This window comes from Rhineura floridana, chromosome 8, assembly GCF_030035675.1.
Source record: "Rhineura floridana isolate rRhiFlo1 chromosome 8, rRhiFlo1.hap2, whole genome shotgun sequence".
Taxonomy (NCBI): Eukaryota; Metazoa; Chordata; class Lepidosauria; order Squamata; family Rhineuridae; genus Rhineura; species Rhineura floridana.
The window spans coordinates 30,860,734-30,879,208 of NC_084487.1; the positions used below are offsets into that span (position 1 = coordinate 30,860,734).

The following is an 18,475-nucleotide window of genomic DNA, read 5'->3' on the forward strand; positions in this document are numbered from 1 at the left end:
GTGGTTGTCAGTAAGAAAGCAGGCAGGTGGGGACTGGCTGAGGACAGAGTAAGGTTGGTGGGGCAACAGCCCATTAACCCTAACAGACCATCCTCCACCGTACAGGACCCACTCCGGTTTCTGCAATCCGCTCTGGAGTTTGAGTTGAGAACAATGAATGCATTCTATTATCAACAAAAGTCTGTGGAGCAAAGCAGCTTGGCTCCCCTCATTTTATATGGTTGAACTGAGTGACTGTGGGTGGCTGAGAAGACCCAGTCTACTGAGATTCCCTGGGAGAGTACCAAAAAAGAAAAGAAAAGAAAAAAGCTCTTGCTCCCTTTATGCTCAGTAAATAAGCTCTCTCACAGCTTTGGTTGTTGAGTCAAGATACACATATGGTCACCATTCACTGAAGGCAGATTCAGGTGCTGACAGCCTCTAAACTTCTATTAGTAATTTCTGCAAATGATCAAGACGGGAAGTTCTCTCGCTATGACTGTTTACCTGTTTTTGGGAACAGACGTTTGTGGGTTCTATTTTTAAAAACAAGCATCTGTGTTTAAATGTGGGCTGCTTCATATTTGGGTTTTTGGAACCCTCTGGAAAGGCACTTATCAGGAAACAGCAGCACCTGCTGATAGAAGATGGCACTGCAGACCACAGCATTAACACATGACAGGGAAAAAAGCTGTGAAAAGGGGGACCCATAGTGATGGAATTAGGACCAACGAGATGGCAAAGGGTAATAAGATGCTCATTCAGCTGCTTCTCTTCCATGAGAAAACCTTTCAAGTCGCATCAGGCCAGATGGAATATATCAGGCACCAGCAAGCAACACATAGAGGGGCTTCTAGGAAACAGCAGTCACAAGAAAGGAACTTCCAGAACATGTTCTGAAGACCTGTGATACAGCAAACATGCCAAAGTGATGCTGACCAAGGTCTGGTCACTGCCTGGATAGGAGACCACCAGGGGATGCCCGTGTATGTTCTCTTGAGTTCAAGGAAGAAAGATGTGCTATAAAGGCAATTAGTTAATTAAAAGGATTGATTCAAACCATGGTCAGTGCACCAACTACCTCAATGGTTTATTAATTTCCAGTGAACAATGCAATCCTATGCAAGTAGGAATCAATGGTCATTTGCCACGTTAGCTATGTTCTACCTCCACTGTTGGAGGCAGTACACCTCCAAACACATTTGAACAAATCTAGGAATTGCAGGTGGAGAGAGTGCTCAGAATTGCAGGTGGAGAGAGTGCTGTTGTGCTCTGTTTCAGTTTACAGGCTTTCCATGGACATGTGATTGGCCACAGGCCACTATGAGAACAGAGTGCTAGACCAGATTGGTCACTGGCCTGATCCAGCAGGCTCTTCTGTTCTTATACTTAGAAGTAAGTTCCACTAAGCTCAGTGGGACTTTCTCCCAGGTAAGTGTACACTCCAAAGCATGACTCATTTTCTTTGAATTCACGCCCAAATCCAATGAAACCCTACCTCCCTTCAGGCTTTCCTCTCATGTGACTTACACATGCACACATGCTGCGTATATATTGAATGCGTGGAGGGATCACCAATGCTTACAACTGTATATCTGGAAGGGTGTGTCCACATGAGTGAGAACCTGCCACCCAAAAGGAACCACTTGCACAGTCACAGCTCCCTGTGCATAAAGCTGCTCGCATGGGCACCCCTTTCAGACATTTATGAATGCGCAGAAGGGAAGGACTGGAGCCTGTCACTGCCCCTCCATGTGTGCATTGCCCATGTGAGTGAAACATCTGAGGAGGCACTGCTGTTCTGGTGACAGAGCCCCATAATTCTCTGTATCCAGATGCATCTCCCTGGATTTTTCAAATGTGTTTTAGATGGAACTTATTAATTTAACAGTGCTAACTTTCTTGCTTTGTAGCATAACTGTTTCCCAATGTTTGCGAGCCACTAACAGATGCAAAACTACCACTTGCCGATTTTCTGGAACGCAGTCTCTTACAACACTGAGCAAACAGATCAGATGATTATATGGTACTGAAGCGCTCCACATATCCTCCTAATTAGTATATTCCAACTTTTAAAAAAAGTTTATCATCACCACATCTATATAAAATCTCCCTCTGTTGTATAATATACCAGTAATTGCCATCTTCCTGTTTGCAATAATGGCAATAGTATCAAATTCTACAACACTGTAGTTTTGCTACAAATCTGTGGTCATGTAGTTTATAAACCCAGCTACAAATCTGGAACTCTTCATTGCAAGGAACTAACATTGATCAGACCTTGTATGAAGGACGTTGTCCCATTTATTGTCTTGGAAACCACTAAAGTATCCTGATTATATCCTCTCATCTGTCTGGTGACCTTTTTGGGGAGGGACTCAGCTCAGTGGCAGATAATCTGCTTTGCATGCATAAGGCCCCAGGTTTAATCCCTGGTTCCTCCAGGTACAGCTGGGAAAAGCCCTGGTATGAAACCATGGAGAGCCACTGCCAGTCAGAGTAAGCAATACTGAGCTAGATAGATAAATGGTCTGATTCAGTATAAGGCAGCTTGCCATGTTCCTAAATTTCTTGTGGCTCACATGGTTAGTCATGTCAAAATTGAATGAGAATCAATCATTTTGACAGTGGTTTTCAAACTGTAGCTTCTTGGAAGCCCATCAGTGCTTTCAGAGAAATGGCGGCAAGTCGCCCCAGGGAAGCAATAACCTTTTACCTGCTTGTCGCCCTCCTCCATAGTCAACATAATTTCAGTTTTCTGACACTTTCATAGAGTGAGGAGGGCAGCTTACAGGCTTCCCTTGTTGAATTCTAACTTTTATACTGTGTTTATGTATATGATTATATATGTCGATATTGCTTACGTATTTTGCTTTGTAAATTAATTTGTTATGTTTTTTATTGTACCTTGTATATTCTGTTGTAAACCACTTTGGGATCTTTTAGATAGTAAGCGGTCTATAAATGGAAATAAAATTTAAAAAATTTAAATAAAAATTCCTTAATAAGATCAGGAACGTATTGATGGTATGAACAGTTTGACAATTGAAAGAATTACCTAGAGTGGTGGTGGGCTCTCCCTCACTGGAGGTCTTTAAGTGGAGTCTATACTGTGGGGGATGTTTTCATTCTGGATTCCCTGCATCAAGCAGGGAGTTGGACTAGATAACCTCCCCACCATGAACACTGGCCAAACATCCCTGAAAAAGATGCTTCTAGCCATGTGAAGATTCAGAACAGACCAAAGAGAGTACTTCTCACACAGCAACATAAGAAGTTGGCTTGTGCCAAGTCAGACCACTAGTATATCTTGCTCAGAGCTGTCTACTCTGACTGGCAGCTGCTCTCCAGGGTTCCAGGCAGGAGCCTTTCCCAACCCTACTTGGAGACACCAGGGATTGAGCCTGGGACCTTATGCATGCAAAGCGGTTGTTCTCCCACTGAGCTATTGTCCTTCCTCACCGCACATAGTTAACCTATGGGATTCTCTCCCACCAGAAGTAAGGATGGCAACTAACTTGGATGGCTTAAAACGAGGATTTGACACATTCATGGAGAATAAGGCTATCAATGGCTCCTAGCCACAAAGATTGAACTCTTCCTCCACTGTCAGAGGCAGCTTGCCTCAGAATGCCAGTTCTTGAGAATCACAAGTGGGGTCAGCAATGTGACGCTGAGGTCCTTGGTGCGAGCTTCCCATGGGCATCTTGTTGGCCACTGTGAGAACAGGATGCTGGACTAGATAGGCCATTGGCCTGATTCAGCAGGGCTCTATCTATGTTCTTATTGTGCAGTTAGAGAGTAGTGCTGAATGTATGCTACTCTCAGTCCACATGGCATCATAGTGGATTCCCCCCTCCCCTTACCCAAAACATCTGCAACACAAAGAGTGAGCATGGAAGATAAGAAGTTTTAGAGGCTCCTGCCTCCTTTTCTTTCCATCCAGTATTCATTTCATTATCCAAAGCAAATAAACCTGAAGAAAACCCTGATAGTTGATTAGGCTCTGCTGTTTTTCAGGCAACAGCAGAAACTCTGAGCCAGTAAACAAGCAGCCATGCAGTGCACCTTTTGTGACAGGCATGATAAGCCTTGTCTGACGCACAGTGGCACATCTCACAGCTTCGGCTCCCGCTATCATTTCCCCTGTGCACACAGCACCTGCTGCAGCTGCAGAGTTCATTAAAAGATCCAATTAATTAGAACATTCTTTTAAATATATATATATCTGGGATTGACACAGGTATGTCTATGGCTGAACATGCAGATCTCTGTGCGCTGGGACTTGCGTTGCACATTATTCCTTAAAAGAAACACAGACACAGCTAACTGGTTTTTCCTCACTCGTCATCGAGAACACCTGATGGAAAGATCTTGGGGTGCACTTGCTGACTGTTTGCTTGTATTTTGGAGGCACTGCCCGCCAGGAAGAATATGGTTCATGCATTGGATTTTATTCAGCTAACTCCTACTCAGAGTAAACCCATTAAAATTAATGAACCTTAATAAGTCATGCCCATTAACTTCAATCGGTCTACCTTGAGTAGGACTAGCACTGAATACCATCCATTACTACTACTACTACTTTCTTTCTTTAAAAAAAAGATTTTAAATTCTGCACTGGAAAATGTGAGTCCCTTCCAGAAAAAGAGGATATACTATGATTGTGTGTGTTTTAGGGGTGAAGTGGCCATGTGATCATAGTGGCAGACTCCTTTTCTGACTTAGGTGTGTTCATTAAAATTTATGAGGACCACACAAAGAGCCCTGCTGGTTCAGACCAAAGACCCATCTGGTTCTCAGTGGATAACCAGATATCAATAGGATCCCTACAAGCAGGAGCACAACATCATTCTCCCCACTTGTGCTCCCTAGCAACTGGAATTCAGAGGTATACCACCTCTGACACTTGAAGGAGTACATAGCCATCATGGCTAGTAGCCACTGATATCCTCTATGAGTTTGTCTAATCCATTTTTAAAGCCATTCAAGTTGGTGGTCATCACTACCTCTTGTGGGAGAGAATTCCATAGTTTGACAATGTGCTGTGTGAAGAAGTACCTTTTTTTTGGTCTGTCCTGAATCTTCCCACATTCAGCTTCAGCCGAAGATGCTGGGTTGGAATATTTTGAGAAAGGAAAAAAAAAACCTTCTCTATAACCACACCATGCATAATTGTATACACCTCGATCATAAGGCCCTATTACTCAGCTTTTTTTAATAAACTACACTAAAGTGCTCCTAAACTATAGAACCATAGACTCAAAGAATAGTAGAGTTGGAAGGAGCCTACAAGGCCATCAAGTCCAACCCCCTGCTCAATGCAGGAATCCAAATCAAAGCATTCCTGGCAGATGGCTGTCCACTGCCACTTGAATGACTCCAGTGTTGGAAAGCCACTGCCTCTCTAGGTAATTGGTTCCATTGTCGTATGGCCCCAACATCAAATCATCTCTATTGGTTAGAATCAAGTCCAGGATAGCTGATCCTCTGGTTGCTTCCTCCACTTTCTGTAGGAGAAAGGTACCTCCAACACAAGTCAGAAATTTCTTGGAGGGGCCGTTTTTGGAAGAGTTTGTCTCTCAACAGATATTGGGATAATTGAAGTCCCCCATTACCACTACATCATGACTCCTCAATACATCAGCAATTTGCTTTTCAAAAGTTACATTCTCATCTTCCCCTTGATTGGATGGTCAGTAGTAGACTCCAACCAAAAGCATGAAGACTCTTCCCTCTTCCCATAGGCCACATTCACACCATACATATATTCCACTTTAAACAGTCATGGCTTCCCCCAAAGAATCCTGGGAAGTGTTGTTTGTGAAGGTTGCTGAGAATTGTTATGAGACCCCTCTTCCCCTCACAGAGCTACAATTCCCTGAATGGTTTAACAGTCAGTCTCTCTTCCCAAAGAACTCTGGGAACTCTTGGACAGCTCCTGGACATCGGAGCCATCAGTCTTCACTGCATGGAATAATATGTTGGAAAGGGTTATACAACAACCCATTTCATGTTTTTTTCAGCCCAATTCCTGAACCTGTGCTAAATCCCCATTTTCATAATGATTGTCATCGTTGTCATCAACACAATCATTAACATCATTATATTAGTGAGCGACTAAGAATACCTGGCACTGTATATTAGATTTTAAAAAGGCATTTTCCTGCCTGGAGACTCACAACTGAAAATCAACCAATTTGATTGGCAAAGGAGTGGACATGATTAAGGCAGAAGGAAGCAAACAAAAGGAGGAAAAATGGAGGGGAAAAAATGGATTCTGAACCAAAAAGAAAAACAGCTTAAGTGTTTGTAGAAGAGGAAACAGCATAGAATAAATAGGTTTGTATAATTTAAAAGACAAGAAAAGACAGATAATGTCCTTCTTATTATACAATCACTCTAAATATAGTTCAAGTGTGAACTAAACATATACATTTGTCTTATTAGAATATTTTTCATAGAGGGACATTAATAAAATCTTTCTACAACTTTATTATCCACTTGTCTTTCTCCTTATATCTTAACAAAATGATTGAGGACAGGGCTATCAATGGCTACTAGCCGTGATGGCTGTGCTCTGCCACCCTAGTCAGAGGCAGCATGCTTCTGAAAACCAGTTGCCGGAAGCCTCAGGAGGGGAGAGTGTTCTTGCACTTGGGTCCTGCTTGCGGGCTTCCACCAGGCACCTGGTTGGCCACTGTGAGAACAGGATGCTGGACTAGATGGGCCACTGGCCTGATCCAGCAGGCTCTTCTTATGTTCTTATTGTTTTATTTTTAAGGCAACATTCCAAATTCTGCATAGCCAAAGGAGTTTTCTTGCTTTACAATAACAAACCTTACCACCTTCAGTAAATTCTCTATCTATCCAAGATCTCCCTTATCATAACAGAAGAATGCACTCTCAAGATCTAAGTGAATTTTAGATCAGCCTTCCCACTGGCTACAGTATGATGGGAGTTGTAGCCCATAACATCTGGTGAGCACCAGGTTGGGAACAACTGCATTAGATGATCCCACCTAATAACAGTTTATGCCTTGGACAAAGCTAGAATGGGTCGGATTTGATGATGCATCTTCCCCCATAGAGCCCATTGTATGGTAAGAAGTGAACACTTGCCTTCTCTGCCCTCTAAGTACATCTGTTTTGCCGGTGTAACTTTTGAATACGGCCTTCACATGTAAATCCAAAGCACATACGCCAAAATCATTGAAAAGTAATTATATTCCCTCTTGTGGTTGAAGCCCTGTGGATATTTCTTTTGAACTGTTGTGTGGTAGCTTTGTGAGCATGTTTATTGTTTTGTATTCAATAAAACTGAGTTGTACATTTCCCTTTTGTGGTCTGAGTTTTTGTTCCTGCTTACACAATCTGTAAACTTCTCAAACAGACCTGTGTCACGCTGCTCACATTTCTTTAAACTAGAGACCCTGGGAATGTAGCCTGGACCACTGAGTTATGGCCCTTCCCTGCCAAGGCAAGGGTTTAAGATACTTAGAGCAAGGATGGGAGAGGCCCTGTGGCAATTATTTTCAAACGAGTGTTACCTTGAGGTTTGGATTTGGTAAGCTTCCCACAGGGCTTTGAGATGGTGACCGTCTTCTGGCAGTCTGCATTATGAAGGGCTCGCTTGAGGTTCCCAGTTCGAGTCTTCAAGGCTGTGTTTAGGTCACACTCTCCCCACGCCTGGAATTGGTATTTACATTCCGCTGTAAAAAAAATGAATAAATGAGCACAAAATATTATATTATCAGCCAATGAAAAGGATGGGAAACATGGCTAAAAAGTACTTGTCCACAGAGCACTTTCCTTCTCAAACAGGACAAAAAGATGATCTTGCTCTTTTACTCTTATTAGTCATGCTAATATCTATGCTAGATAGAGCATAATGTTGATGGTGCTGCCACCAAGCGCTGCCCGGTTGACACTGACACAACAGGGCCTTTTCAGTGGTTGTTCCTCGTTTGTGAAATGCCCTCCCCAGGAGATATGTCTGTCTCCATCACTAATGACTTTTAGGAGGAATTTGAAAACATACCTATTTACCCAGGCATTTGATGGCTAAAGGGGACTGTTCCTGGCAACCCAAAGATTATGAATGAAAGAATGTTTTAAACTGTGTTTTAGAATATTTTTAACTTTTTAGGTAAAATGTGGTGGTAACTCTAAAGCAGCCTCCCCCAACCTTCCAAGTGTTTCCAACTTCAACTCCCATCAAACCCAGCATGGCCAATGCTCAGAAACGATGGGAATTGTAGTCTGAAACATCTGGAGGGTACCAGGTTGCAGAAGGCTGCTGTAGACCAATGAGACCATCTTTGAGACCACTGGCTACAACTGGCATGTAAGGCTTACCCTGCCTTCATTGCCCTGCCATTTTTAGAGGGAAGAGTGTGAAGTTTCCTGCTTTGAATGTTTTAGACCAGGCATGACAGGGACAGCCAATATGCCTCCAAATGTTGCAGACTACAACTCCCATCATACCTAACCATTGGCCATACTGGCTGGGACTGATAGGAATCATAGTATTGGGGGGAAAATACCAGATAGCATGAATCTGAACACTCTGGAAAGTTTTTCTCCACCTTCTTGAACATCCTGTTGTTACTGCCCAATCTAGTGGATGCACAGGGATGAGGCTCTACACGTTCTTTCTCTACTCATGTCTAACCAGTCTTGTATGTCAAATGTTGTCCTCACCTAAGTGAGTCCTGTTATTGACAGCAGACTACTGGCTAGGTAAACCTAGAAAAAGATATCCTACCCAAGTTCCCCTTGGGATCGAGGACGTATCAGGATATATAATGATAGGATTTCACAGCAGAAAATCAAAATATATTTCTTTATTTCTATACTAAGGTCTGGTTCAGACTAAAATACAAGTAACTGGCTTGCAGTCAGTACAAACATTGTGCATACATAATAAGAGAGAGTCTGGCCTTACCTAGTAAGCCAATAGCTAAATAGACAGGTATTGCTGGCTGTAGCCAGGTATATGATTCAAACAAGCTCTATCTCTTATCAATTAGATAGGCACATAGCTGGCTTTATCTTATAACATAATGATTAAAGCAGCACATAGCTGGCTTTAACAAGTTTATAACTATTCACTAGTTAGTGCTGATAATGTGAGGCAATTACACAGTGCCTTAGTGTGGCTGGCAAATAACATAATAATGTACAACATCAGTGACTGGCTGCAAAGCAAATACACAGTACTTTATACATATAAGAATTTATTAGAACAGCCTTATACTTTATTATCATTATACAAATAGCCTTAAACGTTTCTTATTTGTACAAACTTTACTCTTTGGCCTCAGCCTTAAACTTTATATAATATCATACACGGGGATATATATATTTCTTACACTTTTTGCAGTGTTAAATACCTGCTAAACTTAAAAAATAATTATTCCAGAAAAGTGGACTTCTAGGCAGCCATTGGTCAGGAGCAGCCAACTTCTTAGGCCTCTTCAGTGCAGTTGCAAAGGACCGGTCACTCTTTGGCACAGTCACTAAGACTGGCATTGTAATCTTTATCTCTAGCTGTCTTTAGCAGGCTTGCTTCAGTAGCCTTAGCTTTGCTGGCCTTGGTAATCTTCACTCCGGCAATCTTTGACACAGCCACAAGGGCTGGCTTCATGCTTCTGCAACGCAGTTGCTAAGACTGGCCTTGTAAACTTATCTCCATCCATTTGTAGTAATCTTTGTAGTAGGCTTCTTTCAGCAGACTTGCATCTGTACTCTTCGTTCAGCAGTTTTGCTCCAGCAGTCTTTGGCATAGCCCAGAAGGACTGGCCACAAATGGCTTCATTTCATCTCTTTTATAGATAATGCTCAAGGTTGCGCACAAGGTGGGGGCTCACCCGAGTCTTGATGAGGCTGCAGACTGTGTACTCTCTAAGTCAGCTTTTTTGCATACTGTTATTTCCCCTTTTAGTTGTCTTCCCAGACTTTCTAGCAGCCATCCTTGACAGCTGTATAAACAATGAGAGGTGGGAGAGTCCACTCTTTGGATGAGGAAGAAGGGAGTGGAGAGTGAAGGAAACTTAACCCTTATAGCAGCTAGGCAGCTTCTTTTTCCCCACTGTATAATAACTCTTGTCACCCAGCTTTTATACATTTAATTTAACCCTGGAGACTTCAAAAGGGCAAAAAAAATCAAAGATCACAGGAGACCCACAACAATATGTTTTTACTGAATGCCTGGATCATCTATAAGCCTATAGGGGAAAAATAGGGATTGACCAGTCAGTCTATTTTCAGTCCATATCTTTTCAGTCCATTTATAAGTCTGTTTCATCCCATTTCTGCACTAATCTGCAATTTTTTAAAAAATGTGCATGAAAATTCCCATTTAAATACATGTTTTGAGCATACTTTCTCTCAAAATACGAATTTCTAAGTGTATTCTATCCTAAAATACATTTTTAAAAAGAGCTTTTCGGTACATTTAAAAGCCAAAATCTGCATTGTAAAATTTGGAGAATAGCAAAATCCAAAGGATAACCGTGTTCTGACCTGCACATTCATCTGGGAAGTGGAGATCAGTTCAGTTTGCACCAAAATTCACACAAAAAGTGACTTATTCAAGCACCCCTAGCAGGTAGACTGGACAGGAATTCTTCAACATCAACATAAAACAGAAGATATTATCTACCCATGTGTCCTCCGTTACCTGTGTTTTACTAGAGAAAATTGCCTGTTGGGGATATTGCATTTTCATCAGGTTTCCCCACTTTTTTTCTGTTTCAAAAGGGGAAAAAAGCACTCTGCTAAGCTCAATCAGAACAGGAGAGAAATGCCTAATTTAATAGGATTGCATGCTCAAATCTCCAGCAAATGACAGCAACAGAACATTGCTCCTAATTACTGTTTCACCCTTGCTTTATCTTTTAACTGTCTCATCAAACTGACTTCCTTTTACTCAAAATGTCCTTTTCTCCCAGACTTTGATGAGCTAATTAACCAACTCATCCTGACATAGCCATCTTTTATTTTATTTTATTTTTTAAAAAATTCTCTGATCTCTTTTTCAACTCCTGGAGAGATGAATGGAACTAGAAAATCCACTTGGATTTTGCCATGTGACTCCAAACTCTTGAGATTTCCTCTGCCTAGCATCTTGTTAAGTCAACAAAGCTGCAGTCCTATATACAGGAATACCCCGCTATACGGACCTTCGCTTTACGGACACTCGCGAGTACAGACATATTTACAGTAGCACCATTCCCCTGTTTACGTACGCTCGCTTCGCAAGAACGGACACTTAACGGCATGACGCCACCGCCCAATCAGTTTCCAACTACAAACTTGCGTACAGTATGTACTGTTTTCGCTGCTGTCAGTTATTTACATCAGTTATTTACATCAGTTATGCCTGTATATGATTATTGCAGTGCAGTATATGCATTGATAAGTGAAAAAAGGTAGTGCTTCACTTTAAGTACATTTTTGGTTTACGTACTCGCTCTGGACCCATTGCGTACGTTAATACGGGGTATTCCTGTACATTTACCTGGGATTAAACCTACTGAACCTTTGAGTATCTGTTTCTAGGACTGTGCTGTAAGTGCTTGAAGGAAAGGGGGGTTGATGCTGGTGGTGATAAAGGACAAGATTCTCACAAACAATTGATGAATGTTTTTGGCCTAGCCCTAGTATGTTTGATTCTATGAGGCCCCAGATATGTCTGAGCATAAATGACACCATCATGTCTGCCAATTTTCATGGTATATGAAAACAGTGTATATCCATTGCACATACAGAGTTGCAGGGTCATCATTTCAGGGGGATTGTCTTAAGACAGAATCCCCACATCTATTGACACAAAATAGAGGCCCCATTTGCATGATAGATATAAAGCACTATTATACCACTTTAAATAGCTGTAGCTTGCTGTAAAGAATCCTGGGAACTGCAGTTTGTTGAGGGTGCTGAGAGTCTTTAGGAGACCTCAAACAAGAGACCATTTGCTTTTCCTACTCAGTTCTTGTTTGAACTGGCTGAGGGACTCTTACATTGAACCAGACCTGTAGCCGGGATGAGGTAAATGGGTGCACACACACACAGAGCTGTGCTTCGCTCCCCCACCCTAGAATTTTTTAAAAATTGTCTTGTTAATTTGTGACATGACAGACAATGACAGACACCATTTAAATAATAACAGCTTGTTTTAAGAACAGGAGCAATTTAAGAATAGGAGCCTTTGAAAATTCAGTGAATAAGGAAGGGTGAGTGCATAACAAAATCCTCATCTGGAAGAGCCTCCAAAACTCTGTTCACTCAAGACTTTCCCTGACTGAGGGTGGATTTTTCATTATCACAATAGTGCTATAATTACTTCAGTGATCCTGAAAAAAACACCATATATAGTAACATGACACTTTTTAGAATTTTGTATAATGAGCTAGGGTTAGACTCCACCCCTTGGACTTTCCTTTGCTCTGCTTTTCTATTTCAGTTTCAGTTGTGTTCTCTATCTAACCAGCAATAAACAAGCATGTTTGTTGGCCTGCAGTAAGAAGTAAGAGTTTGTTGATTCTGCAGTTAATATAATGAGTAGAGAGGATTGGGTGAGGAAATAAAGAGGAAACAAAGTGATCTGAAAAAAAATATATACATCCATGGCCATTGCTGTATACTATAGCCAATATGGATTTTTCACACTCCATCATGTTAAATTACCCCTCTGTTCTGTTGCTTCCCATAACCATTATAATTATAAACCTTATACTGCTGGACTAAGAAACACTAGCTTAATAACGCTTTAAATTTTCATGGTGATACACACACACACACACACAAACCCACAGAGGTTAAAATGAAAAACAGAAGTAAAAAAATTCAGAAGCCTGCTGGACTTGTTTTCTGAAGTGTTGTGACAAATTTGTAGAAATTCATTAAAAACCATACTTGTTCATAGAGTGCTTGTAATGCTATCACTGACCTTGCCCCACACTATGAGCTTCATCTTCTGGATTTTAAATGTGTTTAAATAGCCTCATGGCTGATTTTAAATTAATTTAAGAAAATTGACATTGGAGTCAATGATAACATGCCACATGCATAGAAAGGACCAACTGCCAACATTCTTCCTGAAGAAACCCTCCTTGGACCCAGACAACTTGAACAACTATAGACCTGTGGCGAATGTTCCGTTCCTGGGCAAGATCCTGGAGCGGGTGGTTGCCAGCCAGCTCCAGGGGCTCTTGGATGACACTGATTATCTTGATCCATTTCAATCCGGTTTTAGGCCCGGTTTTGGCACTGAAACAGCCTTGGTCGCCCTATATGATGACCTCTGTCGGGAGAGGGACAGGGGGAGTGTGACTCTGTTGATTCTCCTTGATCTCTCAGCTGCTTTTGATACCATTGACCATGGTATCCTTCTGGGAAGACTCACAGAGTTGGGAGTTGGGGGTGCTGCTTGGCAGTGGCTCCGCTCCTACTTGGTGGGTCGTCACCAGAAGGTAGTGCTTGGGGAACATTGCTCGACACCCTGGACTCTCCATTGTGGAGTCCCACAGGGATCGGTACTGTCCCCCATGCTTTTTAATATCTACATGCAGCCGCTGGGTGCGGTCATCAGGAGTTTTGGGGGTGCGTTGTCATCAGTATGCTGATGACACGCAACTCTATTTCTCCTTTTCATCCTCTTCAGGTGAGGCTGTTAACGTGCTAAACCGTTGCCTGGCCGCGATAATGGACTGGATGGGGGCTAACAAACTGAAGCTCAATCCTGACAAGACCGAGACGCTGTTGGTGAGTGCCTTCACTGCCCAGATGGAGGATGTTCATCCTGTTCTTGATGGGGTTACACTCCCCTTGAAGGAACAGGTTCGTAGCTTGGGAGTTCTTTTCGATCTTTCCTTGTCTCTCGAGACCCAGGTGGCCTCGGTGGCACGGAATGCTTTCTACCATCTTCGACTGGTAGCCCAGCTACGTCCCTATCTGGACAGTGACGACCTCGCCTCAGTTGTTCACGCTCTGGTAACTTCTAGGCTGGACTACTGCAATGCGCTCTACGTTGGGCTGCCCTTGAAGATAGTTCTGAAACTACAGCTAGTCCAGAATGCAGCGGCCAGATTACTGATGCGGACCAGAAGGTCTGCTCATATAACACCTGTTCTGGCTCGTCTGCACTGGCTTCCTATTTGTTTCCGGGCTAAATTCAAAGTGCTGGTTTTGACCTATAAAGCCCTACATGGCATGGGACCGCAATACCTGGTGGAACGCCTCTCCCAATATGAACCTACCCGTACACTGCGCTCAACAACTAAGGCCCTCCTCCGGGTGCCATCCCATCGAGAAGCCCGGAGGGTTGTGACTAGAACTAGGGCCTTTTCGGTAGTGGCCCCCGAACTGTGGAATAGTCTCCCCGATGAGGTATGCCTGGCGCCGACGCTGCTATCCTTTCGGTGCCAGGTGAAAACCTTTTTATACTCCCAGGCATTTTAAAGTGTATTTTAAATTGTATTTTATAGTGTATTTTATCAGTATTTTCATTATTGTTGTATCTTGACGTTGTTGGTTCTTTGTTATTGTTTGTTTTGATCTTTGATTTTGTTATACTTATTGTATTTATATATTGTGCTTGTTTTATCTCTTATGTACACCGCCCAGAGAGCCTTTTTGGCTTAGGGCGGTATATAAATTAAATAAAATAAATAAATAAAAATAAATTCTAAAAACCCAACTAACAGCTGTTTAGCTTGGAGCCAATGAAGTCCATTTGCTAACCAGGATCAGCCTGGGTCTGCTTTTGTAAGGAAAACTTTGTGTGTCTGCTGCAAAATATTTTCCCTTTTTCTGCAACACTTACTTAAAACATTTTCTTTTTACAGTTCTCTTACCCCAGCTTCTTGTATTTTATTTATATTCATGTACAAAACAATTTTGACAATACTAGACAATACATTAGCACATTCAGCACCACAAAAAAGGAGTGAAATACCCTAGAAAAGAAGTTGTGTTCTCTATCCAGCCAGTAATAAAGAAGCATGTTTGTTGTGGCTCCTTAGCAGTAAATGTGAATGAGCAATTGCTCAGGAGGATCAGCCTGGCCTTATTTTTAGATGGGAGAATACATATATCTGGTGTACAATATATTTTCCCTTTTGACATAACACTCTTTAAATATTTTCTATTTACAGTTCTCTCACCTCACCTAGTCAATAACGTAAACAAGAGGGATATAACAGCTGATTTTAGGACAGGCAGATTCATATAAGAAGAGATTGTCCTTCTAGTACCTTGCTCCTCAGTCCAGAGCTGTTTGGCGCTTTAATAAGCAGCACATTGAATTGAACTTGGAATTGGACTGGAAGCTCTAGCACTGAGCTATGGTTTCTACCTTTGGGCCCTCCCAAACTAGGCAATGTGGCTTGTGGCCCAGAGACTCATGGAGTAATACAAAGACATGAAAGGGCTGTAGCTTAGTGACAGAGTACCTGCTGTGCATGCAAAAGGTCCCAAGTTCAAACCCTGATGTCTCCAGTTAGGGAGACACCCTGGAGAGCACTGACTGGAGACTCAGTGTATAGGCCAGGGATGGGGAGCCAACAGCCTGGGGGGCTAGTTAGGCCCAGCAGGGCTCCTAATTTGGCTTGCTATGCCATTTTCCCCAAACCACACCCTCCTGCCTAATCCCTGACATCATATGTGACTGTCAGGTGGGAAGCAGGTAAAGGTGTGGCCTTCACTTTGAAGGGTGTTTCCAAGCAACTGTTTGCAACCATTTGGCCATGCACTTCAAAGGCAATGCCTCTCAATGTTCATCAGCAAATGGGCACAGAGAGGCATTGTCGTTGAAGTGCATTTTGAAGTGGGTTTCAAAAGAAACCACTAGGTAACACACTTCAAAGGTGGTATCACCTGATGTCAGTTGACTGACTGGTGGATGGCTCCGCCTACCTGTCAAGCTTGGCTCATACTGCTAGCCGTTGTAACTGTAGCCCATCTGGAATTTTGGCATTTCACAATGTTAAATTAAAAATACTCCACCACCCCCAGGAGTAAGTTACTGAAAAAAGACAAGTGCAGAGCTGTACTTCTCTTGATAATAGATGAAGCAAGCTTATAAAGGAAGGTATGGGTAGGAGGTAGGGTTTTTTAATTTCTTTTATTAATTTCAGTAATAGAGGGAGCAAACTCTCACCCCCCTAATTTGGCAAAGAGATTGGTGTCTTCACTCATGTATGCAGATGATATTGTCCTTTTATCCCAAACAAGTGTTGGACTCCACCGTTTGTTGAGAGCGCTTGCTTCCTTTTGCACAGAAGAATTGCGAGAAATTAATCACGCTAAATGCAAGGTATTAGTCTTCTCCCGAAGAAAGCATAAGCAACGGTGGCAAATTAATAACCACCCTATAGATCAGGTTACTGCTTTCAGGTATCTGGGAATACTGTTTCACTCCTCGGGTACTTGGAAGGCACACCTGAACAAGACCACCGCAATTGCCCAGAGATCAGTAAAGGCATTGCTATCCTTTTTTTATACTAAAGGCGGTCAACATGTCCCCTCGGCTGTACAGGTATTCAATGCCAAGGCCACTGCCCAATTATTGTATGGGACTCAGATCTGTGTTGGTGGTAATTACGCACCGCTGGAATCTACCCAATCCAAATTTTTGAGAACAATAATGGGTATTCCTAGTTGTGTTTCTAATGTGGCTTTACATCTTGAGCTAGGGATATTACTAATTGGGAGCAGTGCCTGGATGTATAGATTTAGTTATTGGCTGAAGCTATTATTCTTCCCCAACGGGCTGACGCCATTGACATTGGCGGATACTTTCCAGTCCAATTGGAAGCAGGCAATGATTAAAAAACTGCAAGCCCTCGGCCTCTGGCTACTCGAAGGGGCCTTAGGCTACTCGAAGGCCAAAATAGCTATCATCCAACATCTTAAAGACATTGAATTTCAGAACAATCTGAGCTTGGCTGCTGCCTACTCTCACTGCTATATCAATGTAAAACCTTTTGCACCTGCCAATTATTTAACAAATTTGCACATTTTAAAATATAGGAAATCGTTTGGCTGAGCGAGATTTAATGTCCTGCCGTCAGCGTTGTTGGAGGGAAGGTATAAGGGTGTCCCCTCCATGAACAGGTTTGCCCCTGTGGGGCTGGGGAGGTGGAGTCTGCAAGCCATGTATTATTACATTGTTCCTTATATTCGGACCTCCGTACTATTTTCATCTCCTCAATTTTGCTTAAATTTTCCTCGGGCTCAGAGGCCGACCTTTTATATTGCCTGCTTGCATATCAGGATCACCTGATTACTGTGAAGGTGGCCTCGTTCTGCGCAGCTGCTATAGCATGCAGGAGGAAGCTAACATGTCCTCTATAATACGAGCCCATGGTGATTTTTTATGCGAGTTTTATGTAATGTTCTCAAAATTTTAATTACCTTTTAATATTGAAGCTATTTATGCTGTATTTTATTGCACTGTATTGGGCTGCCTGGTCTTTGACCGAAATAAATCTGTTCATTCATTCATCCATTCAATTTCAGTAAAAGATAGAGGTGTTCTTCATGGTACATGCTGGTAATGGGAGCATAAGATTGGCAGCAGAGAGGGAAAGCAGAATGATTAAACTAAATATAAAGTACACATGACCACCATAACTGAGTGCTTTTTGTTTTATTTTTAATGAGAAAGGTGACTTACAAACTCCTTCAGAGGAAGATGAAAGCCCCATAAGATATAGTTTAAAAAAATCTATTTTACATATGGGGGGGGGGAATCCAAATATGTTTTTAAAAAATCGTTCCCGACTCCAAAGATAGCAATCGGACAAAAGAAAATCCCTGAATAACAGATCTTTCTCCTTAGACCAAATTTAATTAGGCCAGATCACATTGAACTATACAAGAATGATGAAAGTCAAAAACGAGAATACAACTCTAAGTAAAGAACATATAACTTAACAATGCATGTCAAAACATGCCTATAGGAAATGGTGTTAATATACAACAACATTAACATAGAACATACAGCAGTTTTTACATGATAAGAGAGAAGGTCAACAGGACAGACACACAGCTTTGCATATCATGTTTAAAAAATAGGTGAAATCTAAAGCTGCAATTCTAAGCATGATTGCATGGGAGTAAATCCCATTGAAAATAAGCATGCAAATGATCAAACCATTTTCAGCAAACTTGTAAAGCATTCCATTTCTTACCTCTGGTATAACAAACAGGGAAATTCACTAATAAGGAAAAAAACTGTTGTGGTTTAAGAACATACCTAGTCACAGATATTTCTATTAAATGTTAAAAAGCAGTTGCTATAGTGAATGCACCAGGGGAGCGGGAGACCTGTCGTCCTCTCTGAGATATTGCATTGTACTGGCCTACAAATCTGTAAAAATGCAAACATAATTTGGCTGGTCTTTCACAATCCAATCCACTGCCTGTGTAGCTTGGAAGAATATGGTAACATTTTACCAAAAAAATGCCTCTGAGCATGTGGAGTAGT

General features: G+C 41.9%; 1 protein-coding gene across 3 annotated transcripts in view; it reads right to left on the reverse strand.

Moving 5' to 3' along the window:
* Positions 1–18,475, reverse strand: part of PTN (pleiotrophin) — a 154,020-nt gene that overhangs the window by 26,469 nt on the left and 109,076 nt on the right. For all 3 annotated transcript variants that reach the window (XM_061582704.1, XM_061582703.1, XM_061582705.1), the window contains exon 4: positions 7,530–7,691. In XM_061582704.1, the coding sequence (XP_061438688.1) occupies positions 7,530–7,691 (162 nt within the window). The remainder of the gene's footprint in view (positions 1–7,529; positions 7,692–18,475) is intronic.